General features: G+C 45.9%; 1 protein-coding gene across 1 annotated transcript; it reads left to right on the top strand.

Annotated features, from left to right (window-relative positions):
- The first annotated feature begins 1644 nt into the window (after positions 1-1644).
- tle3a (TLE family member 3, transcriptional corepressor a) lies at positions 1645-23063 on the top strand. The gene is made up of 20 exons (XM_056282548.1): positions 1645-1719; positions 2246-2346; positions 2588-2651; positions 4059-4103; positions 9963-10025; positions 10312-10416; positions 14243-14447; positions 14855-14862; positions 16411-16527; positions 16630-16680; positions 16780-16932; positions 17400-17532; positions 17661-17836; positions 18405-18478; positions 18572-18821; positions 18989-19236; positions 19327-19474; positions 19599-19749; positions 21212-21288; positions 21582-23063. Exons 1-20 carry the CDS (start codon positions 1696-1698, stop codon positions 21687-21689), a joined length of 2301 nt encoding a protein of 766 aa, XP_056138523.1. The 5' UTR covers positions 1645-1695; the 3' UTR covers positions 21690-23063.
- Positions 23064-24748: the final 1685 nt, after the last annotated feature.

The following is a 24748-nucleotide window of genomic DNA, read 5'->3' as shown; positions in this document are numbered from 1 at the left end:
AGTTATTATCAGTTACCGGGGATATTTCTTGTGGGTTATCATTCAATGTTTCATTGCCACGTTAGGTAGACGGCCCATCTCCCTCCACGGCGTCCTTGTGCGGGGGATGATATTTACGAGCGGCGGTTTGCTGTTGCACACTTGCTGTCACGTCACCGTCGGCGGCCGCGCAAACCGGACACTAATTCGATGCAAATAAAGGATCCAGATTCCGATTCCGATTCGGAGTCGTCGGGCGCCGTCGCAGGGACGACGCGAGACGGACGAGGTCCGCGTAAATCCGCGGGGGTGACGTCATGCGCGGCCGGACCCCACGTGGGGGCCGCCGCTCTCCGATAGGCGGACGGGGCCGTAAAGCGGTGTGAGTAATCCGATTGGACAGACGGGCGCTTTCACGGCAGTTCGGCTCCGCTGCCTGTGTGTGGCACCGGGGGTTAGCTGGACAACAGGGAAATGTGAGATTGTGGAGTACCACGTTACGCTTCTAAAGAATTTCAAACCCCTTAAAATTGGATGGAAGATTTGGAAACGTTTTCTACTTCTTCTGCTTCGTCGTCGTCGTCGTCTTCTTCTCGGGATTACCCAAATCGCCAAAGATTACATTCCTCGGAGCTCCGTGGCGAAGAACAAAAGTAGTTTGTTTATTCGCCTCCTACTCGCCACGAATTTCTTCGACCTGCCGAGTCGCTTCCCCCCCGCCGCCGCCCCCGCCGCCTCTCTCTCCTCTCTCCCGCGGTGGTGAAGCCGAAGCTCGCTTCTCTCTTTTTTCTTTTTTTGCTGTAAGATAAGAAGAGGATGCTTGCCGAGATCTGCGTTCCACCGTCGGCGATGTTACGCCGGGGATGATTAAACGGAGGAGGAATCGGTCGATTTGCCCGCACCCGAGTCGCCGCTCCGACCTGTAAAGGCAACACGCACGGCGGGTACGTATCCATCTGCGCTACGCTTTCGTGTGAATTCGCCCTGAACGCAGCGGGACGGCTTCGTCTCCACCCGCGGACCGCGAGTCCCAACAGCGGGCGAGGGACTCCCGTGTGCGCCGCGGGCGGAGCGCCGACTCCCCGCTGCCGTGGCCGTGCCCGTAGACTCCGTATAGAGGGGGGGGCTTCTATGCCGCGCGTGGGTTTTATTTGACGAACGTCAAGTGAAGACCACCGTGTAAAGCTCGAACGTTAGAATGCAAAATAATATCCACGTCGTGTTTGCATCATTTTGTGAATGGTGAGTGGAGGATGTTGTGGGGTTTGTTTTTTTTCGTGGTTTTTTTGTTTGTTTTTTTTTGTGGTGTGTTTTGTTTTTAATCTGCCGCAAACCGCCGACTTGAACGTCACCAGAGAAAGAAAGCGTTTGCGTCTTGCGTGTGCTGCCTTTTCGAAACGTCCACGGCCGACGGCTGTGTTGTGCCGTCATTAGGCGGATTACTGCCTAGCGTGCTCTGCTTTGTACTGTAGCCCATTGCTGCTTTTTCCTTTTTTTTTTCTTTTGCCTATAGATTTAAGCGCGTCATCAAGGATTTTGCATCAAAGGATTTTGACGAGTCCCCCCTTCCCCCCTTCCCCCTTCCCCTCTACCTCAGCCCTTGCCCCGCTGATCTCGCCTGCCTGTTGTGAGAGTGGTATCCAAGTGAGCGTATTTCAACCATTTTGCAAGAGGACCCTACACATCGGGTAGATACACAAACGGATACATTTCAAGATGTATCCTCAAGGCCGACATCCGGTAAGAAGCGCTTCCTCGGTTACATGCACTCACTGTTTTCTTCTTCTTCTGACGTTGCCTAGGTGGTGGCGGGGTTACTTGGTTTCAGCTTTCCCCAATTCTGGTTCTTCGCTCTTAAAATCGTGCGTCCCAAATCGTTACTTTCTGTTGTTTTACAAAGCCCCACCGGTGCCCATAAACCATGTTAATGTGTGCTTGCAGAGATGCAGATGTTGTAATGCCTCGAGGTATCACCCGAGATATTTGAGCATGTCACCATTACTCTGACTGTGTTGATAAAATGGGGTGGGTCGAGCCCTCTTCTTTTTTGTTGTTGTTTAAGTTATTGTCTGTAAGAGATCTCTTTTTTGTGTTGTTGTAGATCAGCCTCCGTGTTTCAGTAATGTCTTACTGGGTATGTTCTATCCAAAGTCAACTGTTGTGAGAACTCTTGAGTTTCCCTTAAGGGCGTGGAACCAAATGTAGAAAGTAACAGAGAACCCCCCCCCCCTTGTGTTGATGGACTGATCTGGTAACCTTCTTTCAGGCCCCACATCAGCCTGGCCAGCCTGGCTTCAAATTCACTGTAGCAGAGTCCTGTGACAGGATTAAAGATGAATTTCAGTTCCTGCAAGCCCAGTATCACAGGTAATGATCACAACCATTTTCACCTGAGTATGCCAATATCAATATGCATACTCTTAAATGCTGTTGGGTTATCCATCGGGTTTACACTCACGTTTGTTGTTAACTTTCGTTAGGGAAAAACACGTGTGGACAAAGTCTATAGTTTTTTATCCTCGGCACACCGTACTCAAGTGGTTAGAAGTGAGTGATTTATTGAAAGTCTAGAGACGCCTGAAAATTGACACCTTGCCTTCTATTTTAGTCTTAAGGTGGAGTACGACAAACTGGCCAATGAGAAGACAGAGATGCAGCGCCACTATGTCATGGTAAGATTATGTTTCAATGGGCGAGCAATTATGCCTCCAAATTGCAAGGCTTGATGAAGATCTTGTTCGACTAGGGGGAGATGACTGTTGTGTTTATCTGGGTAGCGGTAAGGATGGGTGAGTGTCATGTGAATGGCCCTGGGGGGGCTGGCATAGTTGCCTGCTGCAGTGGAGACCTTCCTGACAGGCAGGCAGCAGTGGGTTGAGCCACCATTATAAAGCACCCCAGATCTCCAAGGGTCAATGACTGCAGTGTTGCCCTTTGTGTGTGCTGATCTGATTATTCTCCTAGGAGATACTCAGACGTATGCATGGCAATAAATTAGGCGTGAGCTGACGAAGGAGGGCAAGAGCACACTGTGTGGGAAAATGCTCTATGGCAAACAAAATGGAGGACGTGGATTACGCTGCAGTTAGTTTGTTTTTCTACTAACTTAGCTAGTTTGGACATATACCTACATTATTAGCCTTTATTTTAGCACCCGCTTTAAAGAAAACATAGGTGTGTCTGTGGTCCAGAATTTTCTCAGACATGACGCAATCACAGGGTTCCTTAAGGGCAGAGTATTCTGTTATCCTGGGTAAACACACAGGGGTTGACTTAAACCAATACATTTAGACTTAAGTTAAACATTCTTCTAACAGGAAAAAAACATGTCCCCTCTGACAAGGAGGAGGTTAGGTAAACATGTAGGGAAGTATACCACAGCCAGCATTGGGTGTCAGGTTACACCACGGCTGTGGGGCTCTGATCTCAGACAGAATGGCTCTGTTGTGTGAGAGTAATTTTCGAAGAAGCTAATGGACTGAATAATGCATTTGCCTCATCAAATTGACGCTGCCTGGAAAGACATTTCTGCCATGACTGCCACTTGCGGGCTTCACGGATTACATTTCAGCCAGACAGACGGACCTAGCTTGAAATATCAAGAGTGTTCAATGGCGTTAAGCTAAGTAAACAGACATCCCCGAGACCTGAGGGTTTAAGGTGTTAATCAATAAATCTAGCCCTTTTTTTTTTCTCCTGGTCCCCACACTACAGACAGCAAGCTATTGATTCACAGTAAATATTCACCGTCAACTGTACTGCTCCTTTTTCTTCGGGCGTTAGTGTATCACGTTTACCCACTGAAAGAGGATGGCGGTTAGGCTTCAGACTGCTGCTAACCCTGCGGGGAAAAGAAAAAAAAAAGAAACGCTGTAATGATCAGTTTGATTATTGATGTGACATGTAATCGCGTTGTCATAAATTTTGAATCAAGAATTTGTAATTGTTGCGTAATGCACAAAAACAAATGGCTATTTTATAGAGGCTTAATGGTGATGTGCAAAAGCAAACTCACTTGTGGTGATTTGATTTCAAGTTGTGGAAATAACTGACCAAATGTGTCCTCGTTTTCGTTTCAGTATTACGAGATGTCCTATGGGCTGAACATAGAGATGCACAAACAGGTAGGTGCCATCAAGATCCCTTTTATTCCCTTTTGTGCTTTTCCACATTGCCGGGGAATTTCAGTACCAAGTTATGAAAGGAGCCACTCATAAGCTGTGCCTTGAACTGCGCTGTTATGATACCAGGCTGTAAATATAAGGGGTCAAACGCATGTGCAGCTAGAAAAGCGCTATAAAAAAATGCAACTTGATTGATGCAACGTGATATGCAGACTCCTTCTCGCACATAAACCATCGCTGCTACCTTCCCTTTGGAGTTTGACTGTCATGCAAAGACGAGATCTGTCAGCGTTTTGATAAGATTAAAGGCAGAATTTTGTAACCCCGGCCTTTGACCTTGTGATGATGTGGAGAGACTTGCTGATTTGTCAGTGGTGTTTTTTTTTTCTAAGGAGAAAATAAATTCCATGATGGGTAAGAAGTTCTTTCATCAGGTTTTGATTCACCCGTGGCCTTGACTGTCTGCTTACTTGTTGCGATTAATTGAGTCCATCTCCATTGATACAGCCTCCGGGATTCATTGTATTTACTTGTCTGAAGTAGTGGTGCAAACATGTATTCAAGTAAAGGAGTACTCATCCAACAGACCATAGATGTTTATAGAAAAAAATGTCATTGATAATTAAAACAAAAAAGCCATTTTGCCAAAATGTAACAAGTATTAGACTAGTGTTTCCCAACCCAGTCCTCAAGGACCCCCCTATCCTGCAGATTTTCTTTGCAACCCTGAATAGGTACCTGTTTGTAGTTATTCAACTAATCAGCAATGAATTATGTCAGATTTTGCACACCCTGCGTCATTAAGTGCCATGAGATGATTGGTTGAGTAAGTGCAAGCAGGGCTAACTATGCAGGGTTACAATGAAAATCTGCAGGATGGGGGGGGGGGTGTCCTTGAGGACTGGGTAGGGAAACACTGTATTAGACGATAGTATGGTGTTGGCATTTTCAAAGAAGTCTTGCATATGTGTAATTATGCCTCTGTGGTTATGCAGTCGACCGTGGCTGTAGGGCCTGTTTCAGAGCTGGAGTGGAGTGGGCAGCTTCACACATACCGCAGAGCGCTGTCCCGCATGTATGTGAAACCAGCGTAACTAGCTCTTCACTCCGCTGACAACTTGCTATCAGAAGAGTCACGGCTGCAAGCGTTCCGTGTGCCACCATCAAAAAGACTCCTGTTTGTGTTTTATCGTTTTATTCTATGTGCGGGCTCGTTGGGGGGAGGGGGGGGCATAGGGGCTGTTGTTTTGGGTTTTTATTGGAATTCATTTTCACCAGAGACCGGCACTTATTCATTTAGTTTGATTCATTCAGTTTTCTTCAGTTAATCCACCCATTTAGGCAGATTTTTCTTAGCTATCTGTTATTTATTTTGGTTTACGGTGTGTCTGCCTACTGACAACTTTGTGAGTGTGAGTGTGCGTGCATGTGTGCTCGGGCATGTTTGAAAAGTAGACTAAATCAAAGTAGAAGAGGGGGTAGGCTATAGGCCACAGATGCAGTCATTTTTGCTTGTAGGCTACTTGCTCACAGCAGTATTGAAGAAAAATGTCAGCGTGCATTTGATTCATGGATTAATAGATTTTGATTTTACATAGTTTTTTTTGGGGGGGGGGGTTGCAGGGAGGTCCGGCTGTGTGAGTAATCCTCCTCTTGTTGCTGTTACGTCTTCAAAAGAAATCAAAATCACGTCACCGCCGTCTGTGAAGAGGTCAAACTGTAGTCAAAACAAAGCGTCGTGTGCTGCTACTTAAGACACAATAGAATACATTCAGACAGGTTTTGTTTTCGGTATTATTTATTTATTTTATTCAGGGACGAATATATTTAACTATACTATATATTTAAGCTATTGGAGACGGAATCTGGCCAAGTGGCCTTACAGTGGCTGTTCAGTGTTGAGGTTTGAAAGCCTGTCATGACATCCGCCGGTGCTGTGAGGCTGATGTCATGGCAGGTTACTATAGACTGCAGCGGGGGGGGGGGGGGGGTTACACGGGTACTTATTAAGGAATTCCAACATGTATTCGATTAGAAAAAAATAATAATGGTGATTCCCTGTGCCCCAAGTCTGAAGACAAAAGTATCATAAATGGGTTATCCTGGCATTCTCAAGGCATGCTGGTTTCAAACCAGTATAGCTGTCACAACAGTCTAGCTTGGCTAATGACGGCACAGGGGGGCCGCGGCGGATTGAGGTGGTGGGGTGATCCATCAGCGTCCGGGCCGGGTGTCACACTGCCACATGTCTGTCATGGCTGGGGCTGCTCTGATAGCTCCTGTCAGGCACTTATCTCCAACCAGGGAGGAAGAAGGGAGGGGGATGGGAGCGGGGGGATGGAGGCAAGTTGGAGAGCAGAGCTGGGAGAGGGGCGGCAGGCCGCCTCTGTGTAAACAGGTTAATCGACTGATCCATTTTAGTGCCTGACTTTTATCAGGAACCTCAACAGAGCTGATGGAAGCGCTTGAATAATTCATCAGCGGGGCCCTAACCTGCTGAACAGCGTGTTTGTGAGCAAACAGTGTGGGCCTCAGCCATGCAGCTCTCCCAGCTTACAGCCCATGCGGGAGGAGGGGAGGACAGGGAGTGGTTAACAGGCATGGTTGGGACGGATTATTGAATGCACACAGGCATATTATTTTCCTGCCAGGGGATTTATTTTGTAGTGAGGAAATCCATTCCTCTAACTGTGCCTTTATGATTACTGTGTGAAGGTATAATGCGGATTTCAGAGTGCACATCAGCATAGCTCAGACAGGCTGATGTGGTAGTGTTGTCGGATTCTCTCTGTCAGGCATAGCCGTGTTTTGAAACACACCACTAATTTCTGGTGTGAGATGTCGGTGAATAATTACCGCGCTCTTGTGCCTATTTCCATGAGCCACTCGCAATGTCAGGCGGTTGTTAAGCTCGAGCAGTTTTAGCCGTTACCTGTTGTTGTAACACAGCATGTGTTATAAGGGTAGGCCAGATCCACATACTGGTTGTGCCCATGTGTGTATGTGCATGGGTGACAGAAGGGTGGGAGCTTGTTAAGAGATGAGTGATTTACGCTGAGCATTTCAAGGAATTCTTTAGTAAGGGGCTGGCTATGTGTCATATTTGCGGCCAAAATAAACTCGCTAATGCCGTGGAGCAAGTTTGCAATGTTCTTACAAAAGAGGCATGTAGTGATGACGAGTGGTTGAGAACATGCCGCTGCCCACCTCGCAGCCCTCATTGCTCCCACATCCCCCATCCATCATCTGGGCCGGGTTGCTTGAGCGGAGCAGTGCCATCAGTGGGAGAGGGGGAGGGCTGTCAGATCCAGACAATACTCATCAACAGAGCTGTAGGCTTGTTTTTACATTTGAAAGTCTGGACTTCATTTGCCTCAGAGACTTGTCTGGTTGATGCAGCTGATAAGGTTTAATCATTGTAATGATCCATACATGCGTTTGAGCAGCCGCCCTGCCTCAGTGAGAGTAGATCAATGCAGGTAAATTCAGATGTCAATTAACAATTGGCCTGGACTCGCTGCATATTAACAAAGGCTCCGAGGCTTTGTGAAACATCTCAGTTTAGTCAGCCTCGCGCTCAGATGAGACCAGTCAACAATGGGCCTAATTTTCTTGTTACCTGAGAGAACCAGAGACAGAAGGGAGAAGGCTGTCATCTTGGGCAAATTGGAGGCCCTTTCAATTTGACTGGGTCAAGTAGTGTTTATGGTTGGATCATGTGACCAGAGCCACCAGTTGTTTTCCCTGTGTATTTAAGGCTCATCAGGCCCTCACTCAATTTTCCCATCACTGATAGCAACAGACAAATGGCATTGTGTAAGCCGTTGACAGGCTGGCCTGAGAGTGCTCTTAAAGTGGTGCTAGACAGGTCCGAGTACCTGTTGTTGTGTAGCCGAGCGCGAAGCTAGCCTTTTGAGAGGCAGGCTGTCATCTGCTTAAAGCGACAACAGCCTCCGTTTTATCTGCCAGCAGGGCTAAAAACCCTCCCAGCTCTGGCTGTATCTATTTTGACAGTGCTGGTCAGCTGAGTTGATGCTTACTTCCATGTATTAGCATGTGGTGTTGTGAGAGTGGAGAGGCAGCCAGTTGTTCGGGGCACATTGGATCGGCCACCTCCTGACCTCTCTCAGCCAGCTGTCACCATGAGACTAAGCTCAGAGGAATGGACTGTGCGCCCAAGACCTTTTCACAAATCCTGTCAAATGTTCGACTGCTATTGACATGGCTTATCTCAACAAACAAGGATTATACAAGCTCTGCAGCTTTTCAACCATTTCTAGGGTCCTTCTTGAGCTCTTGCTGGAGCACTTAATATGCAGAATTAATACTAAAGCCTGTAAAATCTACATCCCACCTTTTCATAGCTATGTTGGCATAGATAATTTATTTTAGTTGCATTGCAATCAGCAATGTCAATTAAATATCTAATGTGCCCCCCTGTATCGAGTGCTATGATATACAGTAAAATCTGCAGATTAATGCCTTTGGTTGGCACCCTCTGATATTAAAATTTAGCGTTGTTTGTCCGGCTGGCCTTCTCGACAAAGTGGCTTTGCTTATGTAGCTTGGGTCAGCAGGGCTCGTTCTGTGAGACATTACTCTCCAATCTTTCTGGCTGTGTTCAGAGGTAATATGTCTTGCTGCCAAAACTGCTTTGGCATTTCTGCCATGTGTAATAAATAAGCTGGCAGTCTGCAAAGTATATTGTGTGTGTGCTTCTGTGAGTAAGAACATCAAGAGAAAATCCCTGTGATGTGTTCGTGTTCTGCAGTGGCCCAAAACTGAACTCCAGCTCATAAATTCCATAGATGATGAGGCATTGGCACTGTTATTTTTCCACTTCCAGTGCAAAGTCTTGTCCTAGAGGCTGCTGCTGCTGCCTGGTTTCCTATCCAAGGACCACTGAGGCAGGATAGGATGGTCCATGCAATGTTTTTATTGGGGTTGTCAGTGGATCATAGCCCTTCCCCGTACACATCCCCCTCTGCTTTCTTATCCACTATTCATTTGCTGTGTTCATCTGATCGACAGGCTGAAAATTCAATTTAATGACCTGCCTCCAAGCACGTAATATGATTTTAAAGCCTGTTACGGTCAAGCAGAGGTGCCATTTGCATAATGATCCCAGCAAGATAGGGCTGCAGCCGTTGCCATGGCAGTGGATAGACAGGCAAAAGAATTGAGGTAGGGCCCCGTGGATGGATGGGAGGCTGGGGAGGGGGGTCTGGGTGCGGTTGACTGCAGTGAGAAATGGCTTTAAGTTCAGTCTTGGAAATACTAAGCCTCAGAGTACCGCACTTGGAACATTCACAGGCTCGTTGTTGTCCTCTAATGGTATTGATTACAGACTCGAGGTGTGTTATCCTAAGGGTCATTATGGTATTTACTCTTTGCTCAATCATCACTTATAACCTGTAGTGTAATTAGGGCTGCATCAGAGTAATATATAAACAAATGGGAACGTGGTGGTTAGCGGGGCTGACTTCCGGGGTGCGGCCGGGTGGTTTGACTCTGAGGTTAACTGCAGGACAGTGGAGTCACAGACGAGAGGAATGAGGGTAGAGTAAGAGAGGAGGCTCTTAACACAGCAGCACTCTGCCTGCTCATATCCGTTTAGTGTGGAGTGCACTCTCAGCGCAGCTGTGCTACATCCCCCTGGGCTCCCCTAATGTTTTAAATATTTCAAATGTCAATATCATGCTGTTTAGAGGATGTTGAGTCAAGCAGTTCTGATTGCCGCAGTAATTGACTTAATCGGCATAAACATTTAAGGAGAGGTTATGTGAAGTTAGTGTCTGTGTCGTACTTTGCCTTCTCATTTCGCTGCTTTTTTTTTTGTTGTTTTTTTTTGTTTTCCAGACAGAGATCGCCAAACGGCTCAACGCAATTTTAGCTCAAATCATGCCTTTCCTGTCACAAGAGGTGAGTTTTGAATGTCCTTACTACAGTCTCATACTTACGTGCTAAATAACCATCAGCAGTAGTTTTCATTTTGTTTAGAGTCATGTATGAATGCTACTTCTTGAACATGTCAAGGCTAGCCAGTTTTGAATAATTTTGATTGTCACTTGCCCATATGACATTAGGTTTTTGTATTTGCATAAATACAGTAACGCTAGGTATTTCTACTTTGGAATTGGCACTAAAATGTGAGGTGTGTGACTAGATATTGATACTGACATGTCTTTTTGCAACTGTCTTCCCACAGCACCAACAGCAGGTGGCTCAGGCAGTTGAGCGGGCTAAGCAGGTGACTATGACAGAGCTGAATGCCATCATCGGGGTACGTGGACTTCCCAATCTGCCTCTCACCGTGTGTATACCCCCTTTTATTCCTTTATTTGATCTTGGCTAGGGGCAAACCTGCACATAAGCTGATCACCAACTGTTCATAGTTCTCTACCATGTCCTAACTTGTTCCACCTCATGCACCTAGTAGGCTTAACTGCCCAGTAAATGCATCGTGATCTGCCCGACCCGCTAAAATAATGGTGCAGATTTGCCTCTCCCATAGATTATTTTATCTATTTTCTAAATCTTTTGTTCCAGTCTGATGTTTAATTTTTGAGCAATGAATGCTATATACTTAGTTAGCCGAGTTCTAGCGAGCTGAGCTGGGCTGTTTTTTCAGCTTTAATCTCGGCGGTATCGCCGTTGCCTTGTTGTGTGTTTATAAATACGAGCCTGGGCGCTCTTGAGATCCTCTTCACAGTCTGTATTGCTTTAATTGGCTAAAGTTTTAACGAGGAGCCTCATCCCTTACCGCTGACCTGGATAGCTGTGGGAATTAAAGGCAGAGGGTGAGCACAACACAACCAGCGCTGCTGGCTAGCCCAAGACGGTACACAGAGCAGTTAGCCTTCACAGCCCTGGTCTGGAGGCTGCCTTGCACATTGCAGCACAGAACCGTAATCTGTGGTCTTCCTCCCAAGCCCACCCACCTGCTCTGCATTGATCAACAGTGATGACCCTGTCCTCCTACCAGAGAAGTGATTAGTTTCATCCCCAGTACAAACCTCATTCTCTTAGTGATCTTATTACTGGAGTCGAACCTTGCAAGGTCTTTAGCATGCACAAGAGGCTGACTAGATGACTGGAAGCACATATTGGAATTCAATTAATGCCCCCTTGGTGACCTTTCATTCCAGGATAATTGCTCCCTGAAATTTCTCTGCATACGTGACTTGAAGTGATAGAGAGGCATTTGAAAAAAATTACCTGCTGAACTGAGGCTGGGGCTTTATTACACCCATGGTGAAACAAATAAGAGCTGCTGTTGTTTCCAAGAGGGGATATGAATTGTGGTTCCTGTGCATATGTCAAGTCAATCTTATTTGTATAGCCCATTATAACAAATTACAAATTTGCCTCAGTGGTGCTGTGACGCTGATATTTTGAGTGGAATAATATTGGAGTGTTGCTGGGCATTTGGAATCTTGTTGAGCTGTGATCAATTTACTCTTAATCAGGTGGTCTTTGTTTTGTCTTGAGAGAGTTGGAGTAAAGGTCTGATGTTTGGAGTGCCTTTCTTACCAACTTAGAATGCATATATGGTCTAAATTTGCACATGGCCGGGGCTATGAAACGTCAGATCTGTTTTGGAACAAAGTAGTCCAAGTTGCACATGTCACTGCGGGTAGCGATGTTTTACAAATACCGTTTTCTATTTGTTTTTCATCGAGGAGAAGTTCAGTGGACGAGCATATTGTGAAGTGAGATGGGGTGAAAAGGCGTGCGAGGCAAGCTGCAGACAGACAGCATCCAGAAGCCAATTGCATGCGTTATTGATGGGGCCCGGGGCCATTAATAGCATGCATCTAGGACAGCTGGTAGTGTCGAGATGGTCCTGGTGAATCATTGCTGTACCCTTTTTAATAGGAGCACCCAACTCACAATTCAAGTTAGCCAAGGTGAGATGATCACCAGTACCTGCATATCCATCTGTGAGCTGTGACCTGGGTGAGCCAAAACATTACGGCTGCTTTGTTTATATGGGATTTAGAATAATAACTGAAAGATTTCTCCCCCTCATTGCATCATTTATTGTCCTTGTATGTCATTGTGATGGTGTGGCATGTGGAGATCATGTAGACCATCTTAAGCCCTGACGAGGCTTTTCTCCTTCTTCCCAAGCAGCAGCGTGCTGCTTATCCGGCTCTTGTGGTCAGTGACATCCAGAGATATTTCTCTGTGTCATGCAGCAGTTAATGGACTGGGTGTGTGCACGCAGAGAAGGAGCTTGAAGGGCTTGTGCATGTTGCATGACATTTGTCCTGCCAGAGTGCTTTTTGCTTTCTTGGCAGTCCGTTATTACATTGGAGACTAAAACAAATTTGCTCAGTTTGGCCTGTGAGTTATTTTTAAGAGTAGGAATGAGCTCTGTTGCGATATAGTCACCCCCGAGGAAAAAAGAGGCCAAAGAGTAGGTCTTTATCTTGGAATATTAAATTAGAGGGAATAGGCCGGCCTCCTTTCTTTATTTATTATTGTCTTCATTTATGGTACTCTAATGAGAGTGCTAGCTGATCAGCCATGCATATTACCCATCAGTGTCTCATTAAACACAATGAGCGAGGATGGCTCTCCCCTGCCAATGAGCTGGCTCCTTAATTTCCCTCATGGACATAATATTATAACTCTCATACATGAGTCTCTCTCTCTCTCTCTCTCTCTCTCTCTCTCTCTCTCTCTCTCTCTCTCTCTCTCTCTCTCTCTCTCTCTCTTTTTCTCTCTCTCTCATAATTGGATTGACATCGACCCTAGAAAGTCAAAGGCAAGGTTGCAAGTTCAAATCCCCAGTGGTGTGTTACTCTGAGATACTCCAATCTACTCCACTTCACCTGCTGTGCAGATAATGTGGATAGTAATAAGCAATGAACCCCCGCCCCAATAGATTTTTTTTTATTGGACATAATGGAGTAATGTCAGTCCTTGTATGACTAGTCCAATATCCTTGTCATATGCTAAAACCATGACTGTAAAAGGCATCTCGTACGGAATTAATGTCTTCTTTTAATCGTTCTTTATGTGTTAGACAGATGGATCGCCCTGCCTTATCACCTGCTCAGCCATTAAGGAAGCACCTTCTAACCAGGAATTGACAATAAATGGTTACCCATTGAATTCTGTCTTGTAAAGGGAATGGGTGCATGCCATAACACCGGCTGAATTATTCAGCTGGCTTGTAGTCTGGTAATAAATTGCTGATGTTTTTATTGGTGTCTCGGCTAAGTATTATTTAACCTTGCTTTACACTGCCTACATCCATACTGAAAGCCTTTTAACTCCCATCCATTTCCCTGTGCCTTTCAAATATTGATGAAAAATATTGGAGGGTTGACTAAGTGCCAGCATGGGACCCCTGGTCCTGGCTGTTTGTGCAGTCTTGCACATGGGGGCACACACACACACACACATACAGAGCTTCTGGCTTTTGTTTCTCCCTCTGTCTCCCAAAGTTTGGGCGTGCATATGATTCGTGCAGTTAATCCAGGAATGTGAGAGGAGTAAATAAGGGCTGGCTGTGTTTTGAAGTGTTAAAAAAAAAAAAAACCCCAGGTAGTTGTTTAGCCCACAGGCTGACAGATTCCTACCCGGCTCTGGCATTCTCTTTCTCTACCCTAAGAGGATTGGCTAACTCGTTGATCGCCAAGGACTGTTGTGGTGTTGCTGTATGAAATATCCTTGTTGACACTGTGTGGAATGATAACTTTGGGATTCCTCGGGATGTAGCCGCATAGCTGGATGAAAGTTTGATTTGTTGTTTTCACTGGAACAGCTTGATGAATATTCCCAGTGTTCAGGGTTGACTTCAGCCTCTACTAACTGTGCCGTGTGATTTAAGTCCCTTGATCCCAATGTCCCATGCGTTAGACGTGTCGAGCAGTTGATGGTTAGTCACAACCTATACGTTTGACTCTGGGGCTTATGCTATTCTGGCCAGGTGTAGAAATAGCACTGAGAGGGATTCCTCTCTGAGCCTGACGGTAATAGATGTGTGAATGTGCTAATATCTGCCCACCCCGCCCAAAGCAAATGGGCTTTGACTGATCAGCTCGTGTTTAGTGTTTGGGGGTCTCTTTGCCTTTTCCGTCGGACCCACTTGGTGTCTGTCTGTCTCTCGTCCTATCTATCTACAGCAGCAGCAGCTCCAGGCACAGCACCTTTCCCATGCAGCTCACGGGCCTCCTGTCCAGTTGCCTCCCCACCCATCGGGCCTGCAGCCCCCTGGCATCCCCCCTGTGACGGGCTCTGGCTCTGGTCTTCTGGCATTGGGGGCCCTAGGCAGCCAGGCCCACCTCCCCGTGAAGGATGAGAAGAACCACCATGACCTGGAGCACAGAGGTGAGCACAGACACCTTGTCTTGGGTATCTCTGTGACCAACCAGACATTAACAGCTTAATGCATACTATCTAAATTTCGGCCTCAATTAGTTGATATGAAATAGTACAGGATGATTCTGAATATTTGAAGCAGAGTCTCGGGGCCCTTAGGTGAGGAATATGTCCTCTCTGCTCTCATGCTCAAATTCTGGCTGGGTAATGAGGTGGTACATTCCCAGTCCATGACTGCACAAGCTATTCAACAGTTCCAGCACATGCTGATAAGAGGGACCTTGTGCCTTCCAGCTAAATATCTTGCTTTCAGCCACCAGCATTTGTTGTGACATGCAAACTGACTTGTTTTTCTCTCTTCTCTACTCTGCTCGTCATCATCACCTCACCTGCCATGGTGTTTTCCTGTGATGAAGAGAGCACGGTGAGTGGTGAAACCTTCAGTTGTTTCTGTTGGACCAAAGATGGCACCTTGTTTGTTTGATAATCCATTGATTTTCTTTTTTTCCCCCATCTCTAATGCAAACATTGTGTATGGGGGGGTGGGTGGGGGGGGTAGCTTACAACATGTTAAAAACTGCATTCACGTGCTACTGTAATCTGTTCTTAATGAAATGATTAATGGGAAATTAGGTTTGTGATATAAGGCCTGTGCGTTTAATCCAGAGGGGAAATGACTGGTATCACGCTGGAGAGATTAGAAGCTTTGTAATTTCATCACAATTAAAGAAAGACTAAGACTTGCCTTCTTAAAGGATTTATTTGATCCTCTCTACTGTCTCCCTTATTTACCAGCCCACTCTTTCTCCTCCCTTGCCTGTGATGAATATTTATGAACACAAATGCAGAATTGTTTTGTTTTGTTTTCTTCTCTGCCCTCCCCGGCTGGCCTGGCTGAAACATTTTATTTGAATGGCTGCGATCTCTGATGGCTTGTGATGGGCCTGTGAGATTGTGTTTCTGTCGGCTGGGCAGGCTGAATGGGTGCAGTCATGTCTGAAGAAATGGAACTCCTGGGGCGATTAGTAAGCCTGTTTTGTTGCTGTGCTCTTGTCCCAGGTCATCTGATAGCAGAGTGGTGACTTTGGTTAATGAGTCACGCTAAGCATCTCTTTAAAGGTCAGCCATTATGCAGACAGTGGCCCTTTGCCCGGGCTGCTAGTCCATCAGCCTTTGTTCACGTCTCTGGGCTGCCGTCGACTTAGTCCGTGTTGTTGCTTTGGTCCTCAGAGAAGGAGACGGAGGGAATCAGGAATACTTGGCAGTTTACAGGAAAATTGCAAACTCCTGTGAAAGCCCACTGGACACCTGCCTAGTTACTCCCATTCCCTTGCGTTCTGAGTGAGCTGTCGTAGCCTGTATGGGCAGGCTCCATGAAGAAGCACCAGTCAGTCCCACGCTGCCATGCCCAATGGCAGGATATAGATCCCTCATTTCTTTATCTGAGCACTCAAAGCCTGCCGTTAAAGGCAGAGTGGAGCTGACATGGTGCCCAAGCGCTGCAATCAATGCCCTAAACACTCTCTCTCCAACCCGCCACTCCCTATGTCTGCCCCTCCTTCCTGCGCTCGGCTCGACTGACTCCAGAGAAAAGGGCTTCTGTTCAGCCACAACACACTGCTCATGTCCCTGTGAGGCTGTTTGTTGTCCAGTCATAAGGAGGAGGAGGGAGCCCGGCTTAGAAAACAAGCCACCCTTTTCAGTTCAGATAACGGTCCATTCTGTTATGTGGCCAGAGACGGGCTTGTGTGTGAGATGAGGCTTGGCTGGTGTCAGGGTACTGTGTGGAGCAGGCCTACAGCTGCATTTTAAGAGTCTGCGGTATCCATAGTTGTGTGAATGAGACATTTTTAGTGTTTGGATTGGCACATGGCACTCTTTGAACATGCAGTAGATGAATGATTCCCAGCTCCTGTTTTATAATGAATTGTAAAATTAATGTTTGATTTTTTTTTTCTTTCCCCTATTTCAGAATAACTCCATATCCCCATCAGAGAGCCTGCGCACAGCCAGCGAAAAACACCGCAACTCCTCTGACTATAGTTTGGACTCTAAGAAGCGTAAAATGGAGGAGAAGGATAGCAGATATGTAAGAACTCTACGCCCACTCACAGACAAAAACCTTTGTACAGGTAATGATTCATTACTTGGAATGCAACTAAATTGTCCAATTGGCCAATTATCTTCACAGGACAGCGACGGAGAGAAAAGTGATGATCTTGTTGTGGATGTGTCCAATGAGGTGAGTGAGGCCGTCCTGCAGCATTTAGACATCTACTGTGATGAGGTTGGTTAATATTTATGAGCTCATGTCATAAAATGTATTAACACATTTGCCCAGGACCCTGCCACCCCAAGGGCAAGCCCAGCCCACTCACCACCTGAAAATGGCATTGACAAGCCTCGTCCCCCAAAGAAGGACACACCAAACAGCCCTGCTTCAGTGGCATCTTCTGGAAGCACCCCATCCTCTAAGGCTAAGGAGCTCAGCCATGTAAGACACCAGGAGTGTTATTACAGACTGTGACAGAGAGGAGATTAAATGAGAAATACAGAGAGAGAGAAGGGATATGTGCAAACACATTTAGGACGTCTCTGCAAGGGATTAGGAATGGCTGTCAGTGCTTTAAGTGCATGACTAAACATCAGGGATAATGTTGTCCTGCATCAGGATCAGCCAGGTCTTCTCTGTTTAATAGCTCAATGTATTTAACTATTCCAGGAGTTTGTCCCTCCCTGTGCCTCACTGAAAGATTAAAGCCAAAGCTGTGAGAGGATAAAAATGGCTGCATCTCCATTGTGGTAGTAATAGGTTTTGGAATAAATAGCAGTTCATAACTCTGCAGGACTATGGGATTGTCAGAATTAGATGGGATTAAGTTTAGTTTGCTCTCAAATTGTCAGTCTGCACAGCGCCTGCTTTTGGGATTGTGAATGTTCTCGCCCTCTGTCCCTCAACAGAATGACAAATCCTCCACGCCTGGCCTCAAGTCCAACACCCCCACGCCTCGCAATGATGCCCCCACCCCTGGCACCAGCTCCACCCCTGGGCTCAGGCCCATTCTGGGCAAACCACCAGGCATGGAGGCTCTGGGTTAGTGCCACTCTGGCTCTATTATTCCTGGAAAACCAAGTGGTGCTGTTAAATCATTTCCCCTGTCTACCACTGTTACATACTGATAGCCCTTTTTTTTCCCCTTCTCTCTCTCATTCTGTTTGTAGCAGCCCCAGCTCTGCGGACACCTCTGTCCATTGCAGGTTCCTACCCAACCCCTTTTGCCATGATGGGCCACCATGACATGAATGGAGGCCTGACCAGTCCCAGTGTCTATGCTGGTCTGCATATCTCCCCTCAAATGAGTGCTGCAGCAGCTGCAGCCTACGGTCGCTCCCCCATGGTAAAAACATTATCATAAACACACATGCAAACACACAAATATTGCACTACTATCCATGTTTGTTCTCAAAATGTAATTTTGGACTTTAAGTAGAAACAAGCCTGGGAAGTATTTGTCTGTTGTTAGGTAGGCATCGGGTAGGTGATTAGAGCCACTGTACTATGAGGGCTGAATTATGACCTCTGGTCAATTGGAATACCATCCTTCCATCCATTCATTATCTTTACACACTTAATCTAATTCAAGGTCACAGAGGGCTGGAGCCTATCCCAGCAGGCATTGAGCGGAAGGATGGGAGACATCCTTAACAGGTCACCAGTCCATTGCAAGGCTCACACACAGTCACTTACACACCATTCACAGCTTAGGGCAATTTAAAGATTCCAGTCTAGCTAGTATGCAGAGGACACCCACGCAAACACGGGGAGAACATGCATATGCTGCACACATGGGCTGGAATCAAACCCAGGACTCTTCTGCTGTGAGGCGACAGTGCAAAACACTAGGCTACCATGAAACCCCCATTACAATTCTTTTATTCAAAAATGTTTATCTTGTCATCTTTCAGGGCTTTGATCCTCACACGCACATGAGAGCCCCAGGCTTACCAGCCAGCCTCACATCAATCTCTGGCGGCAAACCGTAAGTTTCTGGCCAAATCTCTGTGTTCTCATCCAACCTGCTATAAGAAGCAGTGATCTGAAATGCTCACATACCTCTGTCCTTTTATTTCAGAGCTTACTCCTTCCATGTCAGTGCAGATGGCCAGATGCAGCCCGTGCCCTTCCCACCAGACGCTCTCATTGGCCCTGGCATTCCGCGCCACGCCCGACAGATCAACACACTGAGCCATGGCGAGGTGGTCTGTGCTGTCACCATAAGCAACCCCACGCGACACGTCTACACTGGGGGCAAAGGCTGTGTTAAAATCTGGGACATTAGCCAACCTGGCAGCAAGAGCCCCGTGTCTCAATTGGACTGCTTGGTGAGGACCCTTGCCTATTGACCTTTACACTCATCAATAGCCTAGATTGATTTATTATGATGGCAGCAATGTAACCCTTCTTCCCAATGACTTGGTGCTAAATCCCACTGTGCCTTCATTGCCCTGAACCTGTGAGTATTGATGTGCTTGTGTCTTTGATGCAACAGAACAGAGATAACTACATCCGCTCCTGTAAGCTGCTACCTGACGGCCGGACATTGATTGTGGGAGGCGAGGCCAGCACACTGACCATCTGGGACCTGGCCTCACAGACACCCCGTATCAAGGCTGAGCTCACCTCCTCAGCACCAGCATGCTATGCTTTGGCCATCAGTCCTGACGCCAAGGTCTGCTTCTCCTGCTGCAGTGATGGCAACATTGCTGTCTGGGACCTCCACAACCAGACCCTTGTTAGGTGAGAAGCAGCACCTCATCACAGCCAGTTTAAGTCCATGTTTTAAATCATTTGGATATGTGCAGTCCCTTACTGCAACTTTTATTGCAGGCAGTTCCAGGGTCATACGGACGGCGCCAGCTGCATTGACATATCTCATGATGGCACCAAGCTGTGGACGGGTGGTCTCGACAACACTGTCCGCTCCTGGGATCTAAGGGAGGGCCGACAGCTCCAGCAGCATGACTTCACTTCACAGGTACAGTCCATTAGCCTCATTCAGATAGATGCATGAATGAAAGTAAAACACACTGTGTATATGCTTTAGGTGGCAGTCTGAATTGAGTCCTCTTATAGTACCAACTGGTTTGTCACATCAACAGATCTTCTCTCTTGGCTACTGTCCAACTGGGGAGTGGCTTGCTGTTGGCATGGAGAGTAGTAATGTGGAAGTACTCCACCACACAAAACCTGACAAGTACCAGCTTCACCTGCACGAGAGCTGCGTCCTCTCCCTCAAGTTTGCGTACTGTGGTATGAACTTACATGCACATAAAGGCACACACACACACACACACACACACACACACACACACACACACACACACACACATATATATATATATATATATATATATATATATATATATATATATATATATATATATATATAAGCAAGTACCAGCAAGAGTTAAAGGGAAGGTTTACAAGATGGTTGTGAGACCAGCTATGTTTTATGGTTTGGAGACAGTGGCACTGGCGAAAAGACAGGAGGAGGAGCTGGAGCTGGCAGAGTGGAAGATGCTAAGATTTTCACTGGGAGTGACGAAGAAGGACAGGATTAGGAATGATTATGTTAGTGGACCGCTCAAGTTGGATGGTTTGGAGACAAACAAGAGAGGCAAGATTGAGATGGCGTGGACATGTATGGAGGAGAGATGCTGGGTATATTGGGAGAAGGATGCTGAATATGGAGCTGCCAGGGAAGAGGAAAAGAAGAGGTTTATGGATGTGGTGAGAGAGGACATGCAGGTGGCTGGTGTGACAGAGGAAGATGCAGAGGACAGGAAGAGATCGAAACGGATGATCCACTGTGGCGACCCCTAACAGGAGCAGCCGAAAGTAGTAGTAGTAGTAGTAGTAGTAAATATATACATATATATATAGAGCGGGTTTTTATTTCAGAAACCATCAATGGTGTTGATAGTGCTCAACAAATGAAGAGCGGAATATTAAGATAGATGTAGAAAAAAAAACTTTAATTCATAGCAGTACAAGCCTGTTTCGTCACGCACTCATCAGCTGCCAAGTTGGCTATACAAGTTTTTTTCCGTTTTTTTTTTTTACAGCTTTTACCGTTTTTTTTGTTTTTTTGTTTTTTTCTTCCCTACATCTATCTTTATATATATATATATATATATATATATATATATATATATATATGTATCCATCCCAGCAAATAAATTCTCTATGAGACAGTACAAGCCTGTTTCATGCTATAAGCAATAATCAGCTGTCAATAAAACTACTTGGATTATACTATATAAATGTATATTTATATCAATTTAGATGTAGGAAAAAAACTTTTAATACATAGCAGTACAAGCTTGTTTCATGCCTTACGCACTCATCAGCTGCTAATCACTCATCAGCTGCTAATGTCATTAGCAGCTGATGAGTTGATTGACAGCTGATGATTGCTTATGGCATGAAACAGGCTTGTAATGTCTCATAAAGAATTTACTTGAATCACTGGATTATATATATACGTATATACATACACACACACACAGGGAATGCTGACTTTACCGCATAGCAAGGGTACCATAGCTGATTATAGTTGATTTGTCATCAAAAGTCCAACTCTGATTTTAAGGTGTCAATACTTGTTCTTTTTTGCTGTCAAGGTCACCAAATTAGTTGCTGCATTGAAGGTCTTATTTCAAGTGTTTCTTTGTTTAAATTGATCTAATTCTGCTACTCTGTCCTTTTGTAGGGAAATGGTTTGTAAGCACTGGGAAGGACAATCTGTTGAATGCCTGGAGGACTCCTTATGGCGCCAGCATATTCCAGGTACGTAGATCAATACACCCTGTCTGCAGCCAGTCTAAATGTATGCAGTTAGTCTCTGCAAAGAAGGACACAGCAACTGCTGTCTGAGAGGGATCTCCTATCGCTGAAAATGTAACCTGACATATTGACCTGGCAAATAAGCCTTTCTGAGGAGAATTGGGCCAGAATATGAAGTCATTGGAATCTAATCTTGCCCTACAAATATCTGCTTTCACTCACTTATCTTCAAACGTAGTTAAAGCATGCTGAATGTCCCCAGGGCTAAAACGCTGCATTTGTTTTTTTCTCCACAGTCCAAGGAATCCTCATCTGTCCTGAGCTGCGATATCTCAGCAGATGACAAGTACATAGTGACAGGCTCTGGTGACAAGAAGGCCACTGTATATGAAGTGATCTACTAGAACGGACTCTTCTGGATCAGAGCATGCCCGTGCTCAGGAACAGTGGACTCTTCCTCCGTCTACCCTCCCTCACACAGACAGCATGGATGTTGCCTGCAGCCTCTGGGTGGATGGGCAGCAGCCTGAAGCGGGCCGGGCAGTGTCAGACTCTACTGGACTAGTAGAGTCCGGGTGCTTATGTGGTCCTGGGTGCTGTGTCCTCCCTCACTCGTAGGACTAACGTTTGTACAGCGGGTGCAGCCCCCCCAAGGCACTAAAGAAGAAACTATCGTCTTGCTGTTTTCCTGTTTGTCGGATATTTCTTTTTCATTTCTTTTTGGTCTCTTTTTAACATGGAGATAAGGCTCTGAGACGCAACTAAAAGCTTCTCCCCGGAGGTCCTGTGAAAAGTGTACATAATGGAGTAACAAAAGGCCTTTTATAGATTTATATTTTGGTGTCCAGTTACGCTTGTGATGATCCTTTCTTGTTCTCTCCTTGATTTTCTGTCTCCTCTGGGGATAGAAATTAGATTAGGACTTTGTAAGAGGATATTCTATTTCAGCATTTCCCCCCTCCTGCCTTTTTTCATGTTCGTTGTTCAGGATGACCTTTTCGGAAATCTAAATTAGATTTTTTTTTTCCTCCCAGAAAACGGTCCTTTTTTTTTCTTTTTTTTTTCCTCTTTGCCATCTGCTAGAACACGGACATGTGTTTGTCGGATTTTAGCGTTGGAGAATTCTGGGAATGTCTTTTTTTCTCTCTCTCTCTCTCTCGAAGACTGGGAGAAGGAGAGAATGATTGTTTCTAATTTCTTCCTCTAACCTCTGGCTCTGGTTAACATGGCTTCACCTTTCAAATGTGGGCACATCCCGAAACACTGGCTGCTTTTAATGACATGAAACGATGGAATAAACTGCGAGCGCATCTGGAGGACTGGTGTATTTTACGAAGAAACGGATGAAGCCGCAGTTCGGTCTGCTGACTGTTGAGTATTGTATGGACATTCGTTGCTCCACTCGAGGTTTACCCTTACTTGTCGTCCTGTAAGAATTAGTGTTCGCCCGTCTCTTTTGACTCTTTGAGGCCGATGTGCAAGGCTTACAGAATGATACGACGTAGTCGGCAGACAAAGCCGTTTGACATTTTGGGTATGCTCTGTTTACTTTCCTCAGTACTTCATGTTACCCTACTATAATCTCCTCTCATGGGTGGGAATGGTCTCTGCTCAAACACACTTCAGACCATGTAGCAAACACTTGTCATCGTCACTAAGGATTGTACAGTTGTTGATATTTCAATAAACTGTTTTTATATTAAAAACACCTTTGACTGCATTTCTACAGTGCTTGCACACTATTGTCTTTAAAAAAAAAGGGCCAAAAGCTGGTTCTGGATTGGCCAATTTAGATTAATATTGTTGCGCGGGAGTATGTGAGTCAGCTTGAACTGGTGGTTCTTCGTGGTTAACCTGTGATTGGGGAAAACACCCTGAACGGGTCTGCTCGACTCTACTCTCCCCCTCTGAAAACAAGAGTCTTTTCCATGGGCTCCTCAGAAGCCACAGCGCCCCCCTGGCCATGCTTTACCTGGGCCTTTCTTGTGCAAGCTTACTCCCTGTTGAAATCATGACAGTAAATGGCTGCACGTGCATCCAGATCAGAGTTGACACCTGTCCCGGGAGGACCAAAGACACGAGAGGAAAACCTTTTGGTTGCTGTTCGTGGCGGGGCGGAGGGGAGGGGGGGGGTGAGTTGAGGTGGGAAGAGTCTTGCAGTGGCTTTGCTGTACCTCAGAAAATGCTGAGCTTGCATTAATACCTAAGGGATAAACCTGGTTCAGTTTTCAGTGGCACCAGACTAGTGTGAATGAGTGCTTGCTGTCTTTCACTACATTTTTACTACGGGTGGGAATCGCCACAGACCCATGACATATCATCACGATACTTAAGTTACAATACGATATGTGATACGCTGGTTATTGCAATACAGGCCTGGCGGCCTGTCCAGGGTGTCCCCCCGCCTGCCGCCCAATGGTTGCTGGAATAGGCTCCAGCATCCCCGTGACTCTTGAGAGCAGGATAAGCGGTTCAGATAATGGATGGATGGATGGATATATTGCGATTTATTGCCTTTTTTCAACTGCAAATTACGCATGTCCCCAAAGGAAAAGTTTGTCAACACCTGTTTTATCTAATAAGATAAAGTTTTCTGTCTGTTCATCTCACTCCAGTCATTTTTATTGCAGCAAAATGGGATTGTCAAGCAGACGGACACAAGAGAAAAGGTCGATACTTGGCGTCTGTGTATTGATACAATATTGCCATGCAAAATATCGTGATACTATGCTGTATTGATTTTTTTTTTCCCCCACCCTTAATTTTTACTATGGCTGCATCCGTGTTCTGTGGCATGTCTGAAATTACACACGGTGCTTGCTAGCAGCAAGGCCACAATGGTGAGTTTTTATGCAGTGTCAGATTAAAAGTATGATGCAAACGGTGCTCTTCAGCTCTCTCGAGTGGTCTTTTGGTGGTTGAGTACTTTTGGCCAGGCCAAGATGAATTGCCCCGTCCCTCAACACCACAGCAAGGCTCTTTAGGGCTCTGCCCCTGAAGCTACAAGCCCCTCATATGGCTGCCTCTTCAGAGATGTTGTTGTTGGATTATGAAAGCGGGGCCGGATGCTTTCAGCATGGAGCCAGCCGCCGTGCTTCGCTCTCACAGGCTTATTTGTTATGAGCCATAGACTTTCTTTTCCCACATCCCCGAAGAGTGCACTTCCTGTGTGCATTTGTAGCTCAAGCCCCTTGCTGAAGCGTAATTTTCTTCCTCACTTAATCAAACAGTGGAATATCTGGAGATGAAAGATTTTACCTCCAAGGGCCTATTGCTGGAGACTGAGGTCATTGTCCCTCCTTCGGCTGATCTCCCCCTCAATGGAGGTGCTTTCAGCAGGTTCTCATGTCGAGCCTACAGAGCCAGGCTCAATTTAGTTGACAGCCACAGTGCAGCATAAGAAACTGGAGTGGCATAAGTGTTTTACAGCAGCTCATGGTCTTTTTTTTTTTTTTTTTAAATC

Source organism: Lampris incognitus, chromosome 6 (assembly GCF_029633865.1).
Source record: "Lampris incognitus isolate fLamInc1 chromosome 6, fLamInc1.hap2, whole genome shotgun sequence".
NCBI lineage: Eukaryota > Metazoa > Chordata > Actinopteri > Lampriformes > Lampridae > Lampris > Lampris incognitus.
Note: the sequence above shows the minus strand (reverse complement) of the source record. Positions and strands in the feature narration are given on the sequence as shown.

Excerpts from the sequence above, each read along its gene's own strand:
- tle3a (XM_056282548.1), top strand. The coding sequence starts at position 1,696 with ATGTATCCTCAAGGCCGACATCCG. Across the intron at positions 2,652-4,058 it reads TGCAGCGCCACTATGTCATG|TATTACGAGATGTCCTATGG; the intron begins GTAAGATTATGT and ends TTTTCGTTTCAG. Across the intron at positions 18,822-18,988 it reads TGTCTCAATTGGACTGCTTG|AACAGAGATAACTACATCCG; the intron begins GTGAGGACCCTT and ends TTGATGCAACAG.